Source organism: Cyprinodon variegatus, unplaced genomic scaffold (genome assembly GCF_000732505.1).
Source record: "Cyprinodon variegatus isolate N-32 unplaced genomic scaffold, C_variegatus-1.0 Scaffold65, whole genome shotgun sequence".
In the NCBI taxonomy this organism is placed as follows: Eukaryota; Metazoa; Chordata; class Actinopteri; order Cyprinodontiformes; family Cyprinodontidae; genus Cyprinodon; species Cyprinodon variegatus.
Window position 1 is genome coordinate 1,649,878 of NW_015150518.1, and position 14,245 is coordinate 1,664,122.

The 14,245-nt window shown below is 42.6% G+C and overlaps 1 protein-coding gene across 1 annotated transcript in view; it reads left to right on the forward strand.

Annotated features, from left to right (window-relative positions):
• The window catches only part of arfgef3 (ARFGEF family member 3), a 68,334-nt gene that overhangs the window by 6,338 nt on the left and 47,751 nt on the right, over positions 1–14,245 (forward strand). Inside the window, exons 3-15 of the mRNA XM_015371811.1 lie at positions 652–733; positions 815–955; positions 1,060–1,128; positions 6,364–6,480; positions 8,151–8,196; positions 8,961–9,045; positions 9,119–9,223; positions 9,356–9,462; positions 9,553–9,797; positions 9,871–9,983; positions 10,090–10,222; positions 11,788–12,341; positions 12,883–13,235. Of these exons, the coding sequence (XP_015227297.1) occupies positions 652–733; positions 815–955; positions 1,060–1,128; positions 6,364–6,480; positions 8,151–8,196; positions 8,961–9,045; positions 9,119–9,223; positions 9,356–9,462; positions 9,553–9,797; positions 9,871–9,983; positions 10,090–10,222; positions 11,788–12,341; positions 12,883–13,235 (2,150 nt within the window). The remainder of the gene's footprint in view (positions 1–651; positions 734–814; positions 956–1,059; positions 1,129–6,363; positions 6,481–8,150; positions 8,197–8,960; positions 9,046–9,118; positions 9,224–9,355; positions 9,463–9,552; positions 9,798–9,870; positions 9,984–10,089; positions 10,223–11,787; positions 12,342–12,882; positions 13,236–14,245) is intronic.

Below are 14,245 nucleotides of genomic sequence, written 5' to 3' on the forward strand. Positions count from 1 at the left end.
TTTCTTTTTCTGTTTTTATTGGTTTATCATTCTGGCCTCCTTTTGGTAGAGAGAGAATGTTTTGGTTTTTTTTTTTGTGAAGATATGATTCTCTTCTGTCCCATGAAAAAATATACACTTTATTATAAAGAATAAAAAAATACATCTTTACTAATATTCTTTGGAGCCTTATATTGGTCAACAGGAAAAATCTGATGTTCTCTAAGAAGAAATGAAAAATATATATATTTTTTTATTTTCTTGTTTGATTTTATTTAGACTACACATTTAAATGTGTTTAACGTGATTTATTCTAATAATATTAGGCTAATTTTTATTTTATTTGAGGCAGAGGTTGGGAGGAGATTTAAATGGTTCATTTATGTCAACATTCAGTAGAAATTAAATCCGATGACAGAAATAAACTCATTAATTTTTTTCCTCCTCTTACCTCATCCTCCTGTGACTCAGCAGACATTTAAATGGGAAAAATCAAAGGTCAAATAAAGCTGGAATCTAATTTCTCTTGGAGATAAAAAACAGCAGCTTCAGACGGATCCAGAATTGTATTTGTCGCATCATCTTCTCTGCTTGGACTCTTTCCTGTTAGATACTTGTGTATCGGTGCATCTGTGCTTCATTAATATTCATTTTTTCTGTCCCTGTATGCAGAGAGCGCTGCCTGCTGCCGCTGCAGATGGCTCTGGAGTCCAAAAACACCAAGCTGGGACAGACGGCGCTCTCTGGCATGCAGGTAGCTGGAGATAAACACGTTTGATCTTCACCACCTGACTCTGTCTGATTCGGCCTAATGACTGAATTCTGCTCCCATCAGAGGTTCCTGTGTGACGACAGGTTTGTGGGCAGTGTCGGCTCGGAGGTGGAGGTTCTGGAGAAACAGCTGCTCAGCCAGATGTTGGAGGCCATCAGAGTGACTCCGTCTCTGCATGAGGACCTGCAGGTGGAGGTCATGAAGGTGAGGAGTAACGAACGGCTCAATTCTGCTGAAAGCCAGAAGAAGAAGCATTGACCTCTGACCTTCTCCTGCAGAGCATCTGAAGCGTTTATCTCTGTTTGCAGGTCCTGCTCTGCATCACCTACTCTCCCAACTTTGACATTAATGGAGACTCCATCCTGAAGATCGCTCAGGTGAAACATGCATCTCTAGGTTTTTGACTGGATGATATTTTGAGGAAATTTGAGTCCTTCACTGGTTGCCCCAAGTGGGCCCAGAGCGCACCAAGGGGTAGCCCCACCCCCCAAAATGAAAAAAAAAAAATTAAATTATATCCATCTTTTAACCCTTTTTTAAAAACCCAACATTCTCAAACGAAACGGATAACATCCACCGTTTGCTCGGTGCAGGCCAAGCTTTACGTCACATAACCAGACAGAGTTGGATCAGAAGCTAGCCTGGCGTATCACATTGTTTTTACAAAGACAAACTGTGAAGCTAGATGCATTATAACAAACAAATAAAAACAAAATTGAGATTTAATTAGTGTTGCACCGATACTGATACCAGTATCATACAGGGCCCCGATGCAACATTAAAATGGTGTTATCTGTCTCGGCGAGTACCAACCAATAGGCCACCAATACCATTCTGAGAGCCAAAAGTTTCTTCAACTATTGTCACCCAGTCCAGGTAGGCAATAAAAGGTTCTACTGGATTCACTTTGTTTTAGTCTTTTTCCTGCTTCACAAAGGAAGGCAGCAGCTTGACATGAAGCCATGATGGCAATTATTTTACATCCAAGTAGTCTACAGTTCTTCATATATTCACACACATCAATTTCAAACAGATGGTATCGGCCGATATTGCACAGCCAGGTATCTAGGAACCAAAAAATGGCATCGCTGCAACACTAGATTTAACTCATCAGCCACAAGGAGACTAAATCCTTACTGAGGAACACTAAGATGGAATTCATAAAATAAAATGCTTTCAGGACTATTTGTGTTTTATAATTTTTATAAATGGTTTTGCTTTTGGAAAATAAAATCTAATTAATGTGCATCTAATGTTTTCCTCTAATGCCGGGCCTGGCACCGGGTCACGACCCTGCTGGGTCAGGCTGCTCAGATATGTTACTTATATCCTCCTCAGTTCAGCTTTAGAGCAATAAAAGCTAATTGTTTTACAGACTCTAATGGCCTGGTTAGCTAAGCTTCTAGAAGTGATCCTTTGCTTGTGTGTATATATATATATATATATATATATATATATAAAGAAAAGTGAATGGGCAATGGATTACAGATGCAAAATTGATTTAAAACACCCCACATCAGTGAGGAATGTATGTATGCTACTGGCCATTCAGTGCATTAGGGTGGGCCTTAAAGAAAGATGAAGTTCTAAGCCATGATGCAAAAATAACAACAGTTATTAACAATTAACAACAATTATCATCTGAAATATTATTTATAGTAGAATATTATAAATATAATTTAGAATTAGCATTTGAGTGTGTCAAAATGCTACACTACTAAAAAAGTTAAATATTAACAATAAAACCTAGAGGAACTTGTCATTTGTACCTGGTTGGTAGGTGGGTGGGTTAGGGTTATTATGGCCTTTAGCTTTAACCGTGCTATAAAGTTCAAACATGTTCTTATACATGGAAATCTTCAGGTCTTCAGACCTGCAGCTGTTGGATCTCAGATGTTACCAAATTCTTATGTATTAATCAAACTGTTCCTAATTTATAAATTTAATCTCTGCCTGTTTCTTGTTCAGATGCTAAATATTGTGTGACTCATTGTTAGTGATCCTGATGAATGCTCCTCTGTGTTTGTCTGGGAGTGTTTCTGTCTGACGTCCCTTCATTCTGCAGCAGCTGCGGCTGCAGGAACCAGGAGATGTTTGCTGCCATTATCGCCTCATAAAACCTTTTCATGCTGATGTGTTAATGCATTCAGAGCCACCGGGCCCGGCCATCTGCTGGGAGACGCGGTATCTGGTTCTGTTTGGTCATAACTCAGAGCGCCGGTGAATGCTATCAGCAGATCTCCATTAAACCCAACAGAAGAAAGCAGCCATGATTCAGAGATTCATTAACCATCAAGACATTTTTACATCTTAGCTTTATTAACTGATTAGAGTTTATGTGAATGAAACAGATCAAATACTATGACATATGCTTATACGGTGCCTGAGTTGCATTATCTCTCCATGTGTGAGTCAGGTTTTCCTCCCACAGTCCAGTGAAGTGTTGGCTTATTTGCTTTATCTTTATATTGCCTGAGGTGTGTGTGTGCGTGGCTGTTTGCTCAGTGTTCTGGCCTGTGAAGCACTGATCTGACTGGAGATAGACAGCTGCCCTGTGACCATGCAAGGTTGACCGGGTAGAAATAATGTATGAAATGCTCCTCAGACACCTTTCCTTGGTTCATTGTACTCTGCTCGTCCATCCGGCCATTCAGAAATATTACAACCTCTACTCCAAACTGACAAAAAGGGGAAATCGTGACCTGAAACACACAAGGTGACCCTGAATGGCCAGAAAAACCTGCTAGAGAGGAGATCTTCAGTCCTGGTCTTAAGGGAGCATCCATCCGTCCGTCCGTCCGTCCGTCCATCCATCCATCCATCCGTCCGTCCGTCCGTCCGTCCGTCCGTCCATCCATCCATCCATCCATCCATCCATCCATCCATCCATCCATCCATCCATCCATCCATCCATCCGCAGTCTAAGCCAAGATGCCCAGACTTCCTGATCCATGCACACTTCCTCCAGCTGCTCTGGGGGCCCCCCCGAGGCGACACCAGGCCAGCTCAGAGACATAGTCCCTACAGCGTGTCCTGGGCCTTCCACCAGGCCTCCTCCCTATAATGCCTGGAACACCTCCAGAGGGAGGCGACCAGGAGGCATCCGGAACAGATGCCTGAGCCTCCTCAGCTGGCTCTTTTCGACGTGAAGGGGTAATGACTCTACTCTGAGCTCCTCCCGGGTAACTAAGCTCCTCACCCGATCTGGAAAGGTGCGCCCCGCCAACCTGCGAAGGAAACTCCTTCCGGCCGCTTGTATTCCTGATCTTGTCCTTTCGGTCATTACCCAGATCTCATGACCATAGGTGAGGGTGGGAACGTAGATCAATCGGCAAATTGAGAGCTTTGTCCCCCGACTCAGTTCCCTCTTCACCACGTCAGTCAGATACAGCGACCGCCTCACTGCCGATGCCACACCGATCCTTCTATCGATCACACGCTCCATCCATCCATCCATCCATCCATCCATCCATCCATCCATCCATCCATCCATCCATCCATCCATCCATCCATCCATCCATCCATCNAGATTATATCTGTGTTGTTCAGTCATGAAAAGATCAGATCCAGGTCGCATATGAGCAAAAAAATCCCTCCAGGCTGCTGTGTGAACGTAGCCTTAATGGTTAATGATAGACTGGGTCCTCCTAAAGAGCTTCTATGACTGTTGTGGCATCAGCCATCTTCTATGGAGCCGTCTGTTGGAGCAGTGGCTCATCTGTAGCTGAGAGGAAGCGGATGGATCAGCTGATCAGGAAGGCCAGCTGTGATTGGCTGCCCTCTGGACTCAGAGCAGGAGGTGGAAAACAGAAGGATCCTAGCTAAATGATCATCTCTGGTGGATAATGTTTCCCCCCCCCATGCTGGTTCAGCTGGTGCTGAACTGGACAGCTCCTTCAGTGACAGACTGCTGCACCTTAAATGCACCAGGGAGCGTTATCACAGATCCTTCCTCCCAGCAGCTGGAAGCGTTTAGAGCCACCACTGTTCCCAGTAACCTCAACCAGTTCTTCCATTCATGCTGATTCTGCTCAGTTTCTACCTTGGTAGAAACATCTCTGATGTTGCTGCTATTTTCAAATATCCATTACTGTAAAAATGTCCATAGCTGCATATTGGTTATTTATTCTCCGGGTTCACAGTATTTATATTGTTAAAACACTTTACAGTATTTTATCTTCTATCTTTTAACTCTTCACTATGATGTTTTTCTTTTATATTTTTTATGGCCCACATTTGTGTGACCATTTTTTTTTTCTATAATATTTTTGCTGCTGTAAACAGCAGAAATTCCCCATTATGGGACAATAAAGTGATTTTCTTTTCTATTCGATTCCATTAATAGGCCTCTGATGGCTGCTGAGGTGATGTAATAATTTGATTCAGGTGTCTCGATGCTGAGATGCATTAAAAGAAAGAAACGTGTAATAAAGTGGGTCCTGATGAACCGGGGTTGAAGACTCCTGTGTCACAGTCAGACTTTGTGGCAAAGCTCTTTTTTTATACCTGCCCTGCAGAAATCCAGACTTAGTGGAGCTGTGAGGTTCATTGATCGGTTGTAAAATAACCCGGCAGCTGCAGAAGCATTAAATCTGAGACTAATTAGCAGATTCCAGTCTTTGTTGAGCTCAGCACCAATGAGTCGTCTGCTCTCTGTGACTCAGCAGGTGGTTTCTGCTGCGTCCGTTCAGATGGATCATCTACTACCTCTAACCTCTGCTGGCTCTGGGTTCTGCAAACCTTCAGCTTCTAAGAAGCTCTCTAAAGTAGAAATTATCTCTTAGATTGGAACATGAAGGGGTCTATTGGCAAAAGTTGCTCTTAGTTTAAAGTAAAGCTTCTGAAATTCCTGCAGAAAATTATTTCAGGTCTGGATCTGGTTCATGTTTTAAAACAGTCCAACAAAAAAGACATGCATCTCCAGTAACGTGTTTTTATCTTTTTCTTTATGCACTTAATGATAGATTCAACTTAAACAAAATAGTAGGAGATAGGGGTTCTATTTCATATAAAATGAATAAAATTAGAAAAGATAATTATATGAATAGAATAGAAACACGCTGCTGTTCCACAGTGAGAACAATTTAGTTGTTGGTGGAACAGAAAACGGGTAAAGAAAACATCTCAGTCTGTATAAAAAAGAGGAATTAACATTTCATCTGGTTTCTGATTTTTCATCAATGATTTATTCAATTTTAACAATTTTTCATGCTTGCCCCTTTTCTGTTTGGGCTTCACCTTCAATAAAATAAAATGTTTTTGGAGTGGCTTTAACAGCGTCTCATTTTCTTCCTTCCTGTTCCTTCCAGCTTCATTAGGTCTGTATAAAGACGTGTTATCATCTTCAGTGACGCAGCCGCAGCATAAATCCGAACTGATGACGCTGCAAACATCCAGCCGGATATCGGCTTTGTGTTCCTGTCTGCTCCATTACTGCTCGGTAACCACAGAGTGACCTTTTAATCCGACTGCAGGATGTTTTACAGATGGAAAACGCATCCCTGTGGTGTCTGGTCACCATAGCAACCAGTGACGCCATGGAAACTTCCCATTGATCTCCATGTTGTTGTGACGTTAACCCACTGACGGGTTTCATGCTGTGTTCTGTTCAGGTGTGTATTGAGACCTACGTGTCCAGCTGCCACCAGCGCAGCATCAACACAGCGGTGAGGGCCACCCTCAGCCAGATACTGGGAGACCTGACGCTGCAGCTGCGCCACAGACAGGAGGTCAGAAACCCCCACGCACAAACGCACACCTTACCTTTACAAAGACACGTCTACAGTGAGCAGATTCAGGTTTACATCCGGTTCTTTGATCTTTAAACTAGATCATCTCTCAGCTCCAAGGTTCTACATCCAGCAGCTCAATGAAAACTATTTATTGCTCATCAGGTCTGTCGTTAATCATGTAAAGGAACAGAAATGCACAATCAAGGGATAAACTGATGTCCTCCCAGCAGTCGTTTATTGCTGCCAGTTTGGACTCAGTTACAGCTGTCATATAAGCTCAGAATTAATTAGAATACTTCCGTCTACAGAAGAGGTCATGGTCCGCTCGACGACTCAACGGATCATCATTCCTCCATCACCATGCAGAGCAGTAGTATGAGGCATTGCTGCTGATATTCTGGTTTTCTCCAGCATTATAGACAAATATGATCCAGAAGCCTGAGTTTTCACTGCATACAAACTTTAGTCCTGCTTCCCTTAGAGATGCACCGATCCAGTTTTTTCCGATCCGATACCTGGGCTGAGCATTTTGGCCGATATCTGAAGCCAGTCGGATTCAAGTGTTGAATGAATGAACCAAATATCTTCCCCTGTAGGTGAATTTTTATTTTAGCCTGGATATATATATATAGTTAAAAAAGGGAAAAAAATAACACTGATATAAACCTACTTTATATTATTTATTAACAAATAAGCAGCAAAAAGAAACAGTTCATTCAAAGAGTTCATTGCGCTGGATTGGATCTCTGATATTAAGTCGCTAGTACCTGGACCTGCTGTTTAGTAGATATTGGAGCCGATACCTGATCCAGGTATCAGATGGGTGCGTCTTCAACCGCCATATTGTTTTTTTTTTGGAGAAGAGTACTTTTTCCACATAGGCTCTAAACAGTCTTGTTTGACTTGTTCAGTTATTTTAACGGTCCTGTTATGAACTTTATCACACTGAAGGGGCAGCAGGTTCCCTGAGATCATTCTTGGTGATGATACAACAGTAGCCATTAGAATTTTCCCCCTTTTCCTTTATGGGTCCTTGGCTGCTTCTTGGCTGGTTCTTGGCTGCTTCTTGGCTGCTTCTTGGCTGGTTCTTGGCTGGTTCTTGGCTGCTTCTTGGCTGGTTCTTGGCTGGTTCTTGGCTGGTTCTTGGCTGCTTCTTGGCTGCTTCTTGGCTGCTTCTTGGCTGCTTCTTGGCTGGTTCTTGGCTGCTTCTTGGCTGGTCCCCTAGAAATCCTTTTTAAACATCAATCTTTGGACTAAAATATTCTCTCTGTTCATCAATTCCATCTCCTGGTGAGAACCTGTTATTCAGTGAAAGGGAGGGGTCAGAGTAAAAAAATATGCAAGGAGGGGGGTTACTCCAACGGCTGCAAGTTGGAGGGGATTTTGCTGGGAGTTGCAGGGATATAGGCTGTAATTTTGCTGGTGTTTGAACAGGAAGGGCCATTTTAAATAGCTGCTACTGTATAAAGCTTATTTTCTATACCAACCCATAAAAACATGAGCTTACCTCTGACACGGCGTCCCCGTCACTGTCATGTGACCAACACCCCTCCTCCTCTCCCCACAAACACAAACGGCAACAAGAAGCAATCAACTGATTATATATTTTCTGTATATGATCTGTTAAAAAATGATTAAAATAAAAGAATCTGTGTGTTTGTCTGCAGGGAGCTGAAGGAGACGAGGTGACATCACTGCCTCTGCAGAGAAAAGGTACATCTGCACCTCAAATGTCACAAACTTCCATTTTAAAAGATAATCTCTGTTCCTTAGATGAAGTCCAGTCTTCCAGTTTCTCTGGTTTCATCCTAAATATTCTCTGGGAGCCCAAAGTTATTGTGCTTCTCTTGTATGGCTGCCTGTAAGGGACAAAATGATCCACTGTTTTGGCGAATTAATGATTTTTTTTTTTATTACTAAAATGTATTAAGCTTTACTTTGGCTCCACTTCTGCTGTATAATTGGTCAGTTTTTGTATTTTAAATTCAAGGAAAGATATGTATTTGTGCTTTTTTTGTCCATCTAAGTGCAAACCTTTACAATTTAAAGCTCAATAAGGGACAGTAATTTAATAAATATAAGAAGCAAAGCAATTAGGTGCAATCACATCAATAACCCAGCCCAGTATATCTTCAGGAAAGACGTTTCCTCGTCCAGCTCCTGCTCTCTTTCTGCATTTTCACGTCTAACAGGCATTATTTGATATTAGCTGCATTGTTTTGCCCTCCTGTTTAAGTTTCTCCGGATAAAAGCATCTACCAAATGCACAAAGTAGAAAATTGTCAATTAGAAATTGATTGCATGGATGTCTATGAAGGCAGAGAGCCATTCTACTCACACGAATTTTCATTTCTTAAATATTCTAATGAAAGGAGCTAACAGATTAGAGGCAGACGTTGAGAAATAATGAGTTTTTTATCACCTATTGTAAAAGTTGAATAAATTAGTAGCTGGGAATTGACTGTGTGTGTTTGCAGACGTTTCTCCCACCAGCCAGGCTCTGTGTGAGGACGTGGTGATGGTTCTGACTGTTTTCTGTGAGAAACTGGAGTCGGTGGACGGGTAAGCTAATAAAAAAAGCTTTTCCTCTGCGATTCAACCAGCAGTCCTGATAAATGCCTCTCTGCTCCTTCAGTGACAATCAGCTGCTGCAGCTCCTCTTCCTGGAGTGCATCCTGTCCATGCTCAGCAGCTGTCCTCCCACAATGCACTTGTCCAGAAGTTTCACAGACCTTGTCTGGTAGGACTTCCTGAAGCTGTTTATTCGTTATTATTAATTAGTTTGGAATGAAAGTTTGAGGAGGGAAACATGTTGGGAATGGTTTTATTTTTCACTTTGTTCTTTATAAAAACAGACTTTTCATTATGACAGGAAGCAGCTGTGTCCATCCCTGGTGGCCATTATGGGAAATCCAGTTAATGATAAAACCATCACATCTCACCACAGCTACACGGGGGCGCCAGAGAGAATCACTCAAGGTAGCATGTAAAGAATAATGAATCCATTCATCCATCCATCCGTCCATCCGTCCGTCCCAATCACAGCCTCCTCCCTGTCTCCTCTCCCAGGAATCAGTCAGGAGTTGGAGGGCTCTGGCGGGGTATCCGATCAAGGCAGGGGGTCCGGCTGCTCCTCCAGCGCCCCCGCCAGGATCGCGCCTGTGGTGCGGACAGTGTGCTACATAGCAGCAGAGCTGGTTCGCCTGGTGAGCTGCGTGGAGTCGATGAAGCCGGTGCTACAGTCCCTGTACCACAGGATCCTTCTGTACCCACCCCCCCAGCACCGAACCGAGGCCATCCGCATCATGAAAGAGGTGTTTCTCTCTGCATCCATTAATACTTTGGTCACTGATGGAATGAATGTGACCAACTTTCTGTCTCGGTCAGATTCTAGGCAGCCCTCAGCGCCTCTACGACCTGGCTGGGCCATGTGTGGCAGAACCTGAAACCAGGAAGCGCTCCTTCTCAAAGAGGAAGTCCCACCTGGATCTGCTCAAACTGTAGGCTTGGTCTTTATCTCTGTCTTGGTTAATGGAGGAAAGGGGATTATATATATACTCTAAATCCTGTCTCAGTTTGGGTCTGAGGTTCTGTATTTGTTTTCAGAGTGATGGATGGGATGACCGAGGCGTGTATAAAGGGGGGCATCGAGGCATGTTACGCCGCCGTTTCCTGCGCCTTCGCTCTTCTAGCTGCTTTAGATGAACTGTCACAGGGCCGCGGCCTCCTACCTGAGCAGGTAAAGGGATCTCAGAACCACAACGCTCAGTCTGGACCAGCAGAAAACCTTCAAAAAACTTATGCTAACAGCTTTCAGTCTGTACAGGACATTTTATATGAAGAAATGATCATTAATAACTCTTAAAAACTGGAAATTATTACATAATTTCTACTTTTTTTTCTTTATTCTGTGTGTTTGCCAATATGGCTCCGTGGATAGACGTCCCAGAGCCGTATAATAGCCCAACAGCTTTGCTTTCACAAGCACAACAGTATGACTGTTGCTATAAGGTTCTGCTTTATACTTTTATATGAAACTTTGCTGAAAATAATTTAGGAAGTAAAATCGTATACCATGGACAGAGAGACGGAACTAAGTTGAGAGAAACAAAAAAAGGAAAAGGGAAAAGAAAAAAAAAAAAAAAAAAAAAAAAAAAAAAAGAAAAAAAAGAACAGGAACACCAACAAATAGAAATCCACATCCACATCAAAAAAAAACAAAAAAAAAAAAAATACAAAAAAAAAAAAAAAAAAAAAAACAAACAAAAAAAAAAAAAAAAAAGCTCCCAGAGCAGCAGGTGTCCCTTAGATGCCCATTTGTGTTGAAGGCCAAACCTATGTTGATTAAACTGTATTAATCAGGGTGGTAAATATCTATAGCTGCAGCGTAGTGTTTAGTATCAGTGTATCTATGAACGCCTGGAATCAAACTCCCATGGTATCCGTGCATGGCCATGCTCGTGTATAAAGGATTCACAAGTTCTTCAGAAGGAAAAGATGTTTAATAGCAGGTGTGGGCGACCCCAGACTGACCCTACAGGCCCCGGATAGAAATAGAGGCGACACCAGCCTGAGATATCCAGAGGTGAATAAATAAATGAATTAATGCTACTATCACATTTTAAAAATGATAATCATTTACCATTCATAAAGAATAGTCAAAGAACTGAAAAGGAACTAATTTCTGCTTTTAATATTTCTGATTCAGTATGAATGTAGAATACACGAATAGATGTTTGCTGCTAGCAATGCATGAAAGTAAAAACAAGCATCAATAATTGTTTATTAACCCCAGTCGGCCTCAGCAGATGGCCGCTCACACCGAGCCTGGTTCTGCTGGAGTTTTTCCTCTCCACTGTCGCTACAAGCATGCTTAGTGTGAGGGATTGCTGAAGAGTCAATGAGTCGATGCAATCAGCTGGTTTTCCTTAGATAGAAAACTTTGAATCAATCTGACTGGATGATCTGGTGAACTGGAAAGTGACCTGAGATGACATGATGGGAATTGGAGCTATAGAAATAAACTGAATTGAATTAATTAATTGTCATTTAAATTAAATTATCAATAAATTGCATCCTTTAGAATAAAAAAAACAAATGATTTATTGAAGAAGCGATAAATGGCTGTTAATAGGGATGCATGGTATTACATTCGCAGTACTGCTGCCCTACAGAATGCAGAATGATATTCTCCATTTCCATCTTTAGCGATAATAAAATGGGTTAATATAAAATAGGTGGATATAAGGATGAATAATAATGGATTTGATAAAAAGGTAACGTCGGCTGTGTTTTGTCCTGAAGGCTCGGTTTCTCCTCAGACGACTTGACGACCTGAAGGACGGATCAGAGTCCAGTCGAGAATCCATGGAGATCAACGAGGCCGACTTCAGGTGGCAGAGACACATCCTGTCCTCGGAGCAGCCTCACTGGGACCCCAGCTCTTCTTCCTCCAACATGGCCACGGCCGGCGGCACCGAGCGCAGCCCTGACATCAGCATCAGCATCACCACGGAAACGGGACAAACTACATTGGAGGACTTGGAAATGGGGGACCTGGGCCTGGGTCAGGGACACAACACTCCTGAGGAGGGTGGCGAGGACGCTCGTTTCCCCCACACCTACTCCTTCGGAGCCCCAGAGAGAACCCAAGTGGGTCGGGTAGGAGGGGCTGTTCAGAGGGAGGAGGGAGGCGGCGGTGCAGTGGAGGCGGAGGACAGAGGCGGTGTTGTCCCTCCTGACGTGGTGCAGAGGAGTCACGCTCTCGTCTTCCCTGATATCACCAACTTCCTGTCGGTGGAGTCCAGGACGAGGTCGCACCACGGAGCAGGGTCCCGGTACAGCGAGAGCAACTTCAGGTACATCTGCATCCATGTTGATCTGTCAACACCTGCTTTTCATCCTCAGCTTTTTGGGATTATCAAGCTAAATATTCTCTTTAGCGACATCTGGTGGAAGGTTTTTAAACAATGATTTTAAGCTAACTGAATGACAGAGGTGCTGGAACTGACCTATCAAGAAGAGTTTTTTTTGGAAGGATATTAAAAAAACAAATTTTTCGTAATAATTGAACTTTATTTTACCTCTGCATTTAAAGGAAAAGTCGCTCATATTCAGAATACAAACTTCTGAAAGTACTTTAAATATGAAATCATTACATAATGTTCAATAAATGATCAGTGTTTTTAATTCAGAGTAATTTTCATCTGAAATTAGTTTTTATTATTTTACTGATAAATTAATTAAATCACAGCGAATATATTAGTCTTAGTTATAAATAATGATCCATTGATCATTGCTTGCTGACCGGACTTCTCCTTTAATCGTCCCCTTGGGGGGCAGCGGGCAAACATGTAGATATTATTGCTGTTTTTGATCCTGCCTCCTGTTGTCCTCCAGCATGGAAGAGCAGGACTTGTCTCGGACTGAGTTTGACTCGTGCGATCAGTACTCCATGGCGGCGGAGAAAGACTCGGGGCGCTCTGACGTGTCCGACATCGGTTCCGACAACGTGTCTCTGGTGGATGAGGAGCAGCAGACGCCTCGGGACTGTCCGGGCCACCGCTCCCTGAGGACCGCTGCTCTGTCCCTGAAGCTGCTGCGCCACCAGGAGGCCGATCAGCAGAGCGCCAGGCTGTTCGTCCAATCGCTAGCTGCGCTGCTGCCCCGCCTGCTGGGCCTGGCCGGTGCCAAGGAGGTTGACCTGTCGCTGCAGAACTTCTCCTCCACCTTTTGCTCCGGACTGCAGGCCGGTAAGGCGAAGGAAGGGAGATCAGGAGGAAATCAGGGTTGATGAGTGAGTTTGTGTTTGAAGGCTGGAACAGATCCGACTCTTTTTGTTTGGTAACAAATGTTTTTGCTGAAAGGAGCGTTTTGTGCTTCCACACTGCAAAAAACGTAGATCTAAATAAATGATGTTTTTTTTTAATAAATGCATTTTTTCTTGAATTGAGGAGGTGAAACACTTTGCCAATGGAACAAGACAATTTACCTTTAAAATAAGAAAAAAACAACTGTATTGTCTTAGTTCAAGTGCATATTATGTAATTATCTTATTTTGCGATCAAAAATACTTATTCCATTGGCAAATAAGCCTATTCACCTACTCAAATTAAAGGTAAATACACTTGATCTAATGAGTTTTTACTTATTTCTAGATCGTTTTTGCACTGCACTGCTTCCCTCAAACACTCTGATATTCTGGAGTTTTCTTTCTTAATTTAAGATATTTTTGGCCAGAATATGATGATGACTCTGAGGCTGTGAAAAATCTTTAAACCTTAGGATTTCCCATTGCCTCCCTGTAATCGAAACCTGTATGTGTTTAAACATGGAGACAGATGATTTTCCAGTGTGCTTCCCATCGCCATGATGCCAGACACACACCAACAGTTCTTCCAAACTATTGAATCGCCCAAAGAAACACTGATAGAAACTATAAAAGTTCTGTTACTCAAAGTTCAAGAAGTGTCCTCACTGCTTAGTCCCCCCAATCCTTGATCAACCTGTTGACTCTCCTAAAATAAAACCTTTAGAAATCTTCAGAAAGCCTTAATTAGATTAAATGTATTCTCAGCTTATTTTAGTCATTTTATATGAAAGAGAACCAGAATCTCCGACCTGGCCAGCCCTAGGCAAAGACTCTGAATCTAGAAAAAACACATCAAACAGCCCCATTCTCCAGATGTAGAAATGTTAATAGAATAGACATCCATTATCTGTTCTAGGTTGTGTCCCTCTCTTCTTGTCCCTTTTCTTCTTG